Raw genomic sequence first — 4217 nt, 5'->3', positions numbered from 1 at the left:
CTATACAAAAGCCTGGTTCGGCCACATCTGGAGTATTGTGTCCAGTTTTGGTCACCTCATTACAAGAGAGATGTGGAAGCTTTGGAAAAGGTGCAGGGGAGATTTACCAGGATGTTGCCTGGAATGGAGGGAAGGTCTTACGAGGAAAGGTTGAGAGAGCTAGGGCTTTTCTCTTTAGAACGACGAAGGATGAGAGGTGACTTGCTAGAGGTGTACAAAATGATCAGAGGTATAGATAGAGTGGACAGCCAGAGACTTTTCCTAGGGTGGAGGTAGCTATTACGAAGGGGCATAGTTTTAAAGTGACTGGAGGTAGATATAGGGGAGACGTCAAAGGTAGGTTCTTTACTCAGAGAGTGGTAGGGGCATGGAATGCATTGCTGGAGAGGGTAGTGGAGTCGGCCTCATTAGGGGCATTTAAGTGGCTATTAGATAGGCATATGGATGATCGTATAAGGTAGAGGTGGAGGTTAGATAGACATTAGGTTTAGGGTAAAAGTTCGGCGCAACATCGTGGGCCGAAGGGCCTGTACTGTGCTGTACTGTTTTATGTTCCATGTTCTATGTTCTGTTCTATGTAGACCATTGTTCACAGCAAACTACCCAACTTTCAGGACAACATCAACCACAACACTATACAACACTGTCACGGCAACCTCTGTAACACATGTCAGATCATCGACATGGACACTGCCATCACACGTGGGAACATCACCCACCACGTACACAGCTGTTACTCATGTGACTCGGCCAATATTGTCTATCCCATACGCTGCAGGCAAGGATGCCCTGGGGCAGGGTATATTGGCAAAACCATGCAGATGCTCCGACAACAGATCAATGGACACCGTACAACAATCACCAGACAGAGATGTTCCCTCCCAGTGGGGGAACACTTCAGTGGTCAAGGACATTCAACCTCGGATCTTCTGGTAAAAGTCCTCCAAGATGGACTTTGGGAAACACAACAACGCAGAGTCTCCGAGCAGAGACTGATAGCAAAGTTCGGTCCCCATGAGGACACCCTCAACCAGGATCTTGGGTTCATGTTGCACTACAGGTGACCCCACCACACTATATACTCTCTCTCACACACACACACGCATGCATACACTGTCCCTCCCACACACACACACGCATCCACTCTCCCTCCCACACACACACTCACACTCTCTCCCTCACACACACACACTCCCTCTCCCTCATATACACACACTGTCCCTCCCAAACACACACTCTCCCTCCCCCACACACAGACACGGACACAGACACTGTCTCCCTCACACACACACACTCACTCACCATCTCCCTCATCTGCACACAGACACTCTCTTGCACGCACACACACACACACACACACACTCACACTCTCTCCCTCACACACACACACACACACTCCCTGTCCCTCATATACACACAGACACTCATCCTCACATGCGCACACTCTCCTCCTCTCCCTCACACATGCACACACTCCCTCCCGCGCGCGCGCACACAAACACACACACACACACAATCCCTCCCACACACACACACTCACTCACACTCTTTCCCTCGCGCGTATATTCCTCCTCTCTCCCTCACGCACGCACACTCTCCCTCACGCGCACTCTCCCTCTCTCCCTCACGTGCGCAGACACACTTTAGTTCCCTCAGGACCGTGACTTGAAAGGAATTTGGGGATTTACATACACATATTAATCAATAAAACCTTCTAACTGATTAAAGATTTAACAGCATCTTAGGTTTGTTTAGTACACCCTCATCAATGGTGTGAAACATTGATCTTTTATTTATTAATTCTGTGTCTGATACGACTTCTCTCACTAACACCTGAAGAAGGACTGAGGCTCCAAAAGCTTGTGCTTTCAAACAAATCTGTTGGACTACAACCTGTGTTGTGCCATTTCTGACCTTGTCCACTCTAGTCCAACACTGGCATCTCCACATAAAGTCCATGTACAAATGTCTACCGCTCTTGGATATAGCTCTTGGGGCTAAAGGGTTCAAAGGAATGGGCAAAATCAAAATCAAGGGTATGAACTTAGGTGATCAGCCATGATCATAATGCATGGCAGAGCAGGCTTGAAGATTCTCAGAGGACTAGACAGGGAGAGGTTTCAAAAGAGAGCTGTGTATACATTTGAAAGTGATGAACTTAGAAATAGGGCTGGAGAATGGGACTAGCTAGGTAGATTTTTGGGAGCCAGTACAGACAAGATGGGTCAAATGGCTACCTCCTGTCCTGTAAAATTCCGTCATTCTTGGTTGTTTCCCCTGGTGGGAGATACTGGGACCAGAGGGTATGCCTTCAGACTAAGGGGTCACATATTTAAGAGAGAGATGAGGAGAAATCTCTTCTCCCAGAGGATTGTGAATCTTTTAAATTCTTTATCATAGAGGACTGTCGAAGTTGGGTCATTACGTTTACTGAAGGCTGAGATAGGCACATATTTTATCATTAAGGGAATCAAGGGTTATGGGCAAACAGCAGAAAAGTGGAGTTGAGGCTGATCAGAACAACCAGTTTCTCATTGAATGGTGGAGCAGCCTTGATGGGCTGAGTGGCCTCCTTTAGCTTCTTTGACATATGGATCAGACACTTAAAAGAGATAGGATGTAGGCCTGGGTTAGTGTGTAGCTGGGGTTGGGGATGGCACAGATATTTAAGAAGAAGGGCAGTGTGGGTGGACTGCATTCAGAACAGTGTGTGAGAGGCTGATGCTCTCAGGGTTGGGGTGTTGTGTGACGGGGTGGTGATCCTGGGGGTTGGGGTGATGACCCTTGGGGAAGGGTGATGACCCTTGAGGACAGTGGGGTAGGGTTGCTGTATGACAGGGTAATAACTCTCTCTGTCTTGCTGTGTATTGCAGAGACTGATTTGCACGCTGTGATAAAGAAGGGAAATCTGTTGAAGGATATTCACGTTCGCTACATCCTATACCAGCTATTGAAAGCCACCAAGTTTATCCATTCCGGAAATGTTATCCATCGGGATCAAAAGGTGGGACTGTGGAACTGACAAAGATACCAGACAGTCCTGGCTCCGATTCCTTCTCTGTCAGCGTGTGTGGTATTTAGAAATGGCCATCTGCACGTCCACTTTATCCGTGTTATCCTATAGTTCTGTCATGGCTGATGAAATTCATTGAGGAGAAGTGTGAGGTGGGAGGTGTAGTTTGGTAGGAAGAACAATCACAGACAGCGTAAAATAAAGGAAACCACTCTGAAGATGGTGCAGGAGCAGAGACACTGGAGTATAGATGTGCATTAAGGTGGCAGAAAAGGTAGAGAGTGTAGTTAATAAAGCATACCGTAACCTGGGCTTCAATAATTAGGGTAATGACGACAAGAGTAAGGTTACACTAAATCTATGTAAGGCATTAATTCGACCTCAACTGAAATATTTTTCTTGCGACAGTATATAGTAGTCCAACTAGAGGGCTGGACCTTGTATTGGTGAATAAGCGTCCTCACTGTCCACGGGTATAGTGCCGGAAGATTGGAAAGAGGCAAATGTCATTCCCTTGTTCAAAAAAGGGAACAGGGATAACCCTGGAAATTACAGGCCAGTTAGTCTTACATCAGTGGTGGGCAAATTATTGGAAAGGGCTCTGAGAGATAGGATTTATGATCACTTGGAAAGGCACAGTTTGATTCGTGATAGTCAGCATCGATTTGAGGGGTAGATCATGCCTCTCAAACCTTATTGAATTCTTTGAAGAGGTGACCAAACACGTGGATGAAGGTAGAGCAGTGGATATGGTATACATGGATTTAAGTAAGGCGTTTGATAAGGTTCCCCATGGTAGGCTCATGCAGAAGGTAAGGAGGCATGGGACAGGGGGAAATGTGGCAGATTGGATTCAGAATTGGCTGACCCTTAGAAGACAAAGGGTGGTAGTGGATGGAAAATATTCAACATGGTGCTCAGTTACGAGTGGTGTACCACAAGGATCTGTTCTGGGTCCTCTTCTATTTGTGATTTTTGTAAATGATTTGGATGAGGGAGTGAAAGGGTGGATTAGCAAGTTCGTGGACAATACGAAGGTGGGCCACGTTGTGGACAGTGCGGAGGGCTGTTCTAGGTTACAAAGGGACATTGATAGAATGCAGAGCTGGGCTGAGAAGTGGCAGATGGAGCTTAACCCTGAAAAGTGTGAGGTGATACATTTTGGAAGGACAAACTTGAAAGCAGAATACAGGGTTAATGGAAA

At 46.7% G+C, this 4217-nt stretch overlaps 1 protein-coding gene across 1 annotated transcript in view; it reads left to right on the top strand.

Annotated features, from left to right (window-relative positions):
- mapk15 (mitogen-activated protein kinase 15) overlaps positions 1 to 4217 on the top strand; it is a 75284-nt gene that overhangs the window by 43966 nt on the left and 27101 nt on the right. Inside the window, exon 7 of the mRNA XM_048617329.1 lies at positions 2874 to 3004. Within this exon, the coding sequence (XP_048473286.1) occupies positions 2874 to 3004 (131 nt within the window). The remainder of the gene's footprint in view (positions 1 to 2873; positions 3005 to 4217) is intronic.

Source organism: Rhincodon typus, chromosome 2 (assembly GCF_021869965.1).
Source record: "Rhincodon typus isolate 14 chromosome 2, sRhiTyp1.1, whole genome shotgun sequence".
Lineage (NCBI taxonomy): Eukaryota > Metazoa > Chordata > Chondrichthyes > Orectolobiformes > Rhincodontidae > Rhincodon > Rhincodon typus.
This window is presented reverse-complemented; position numbering and strand designations above follow the sequence as displayed.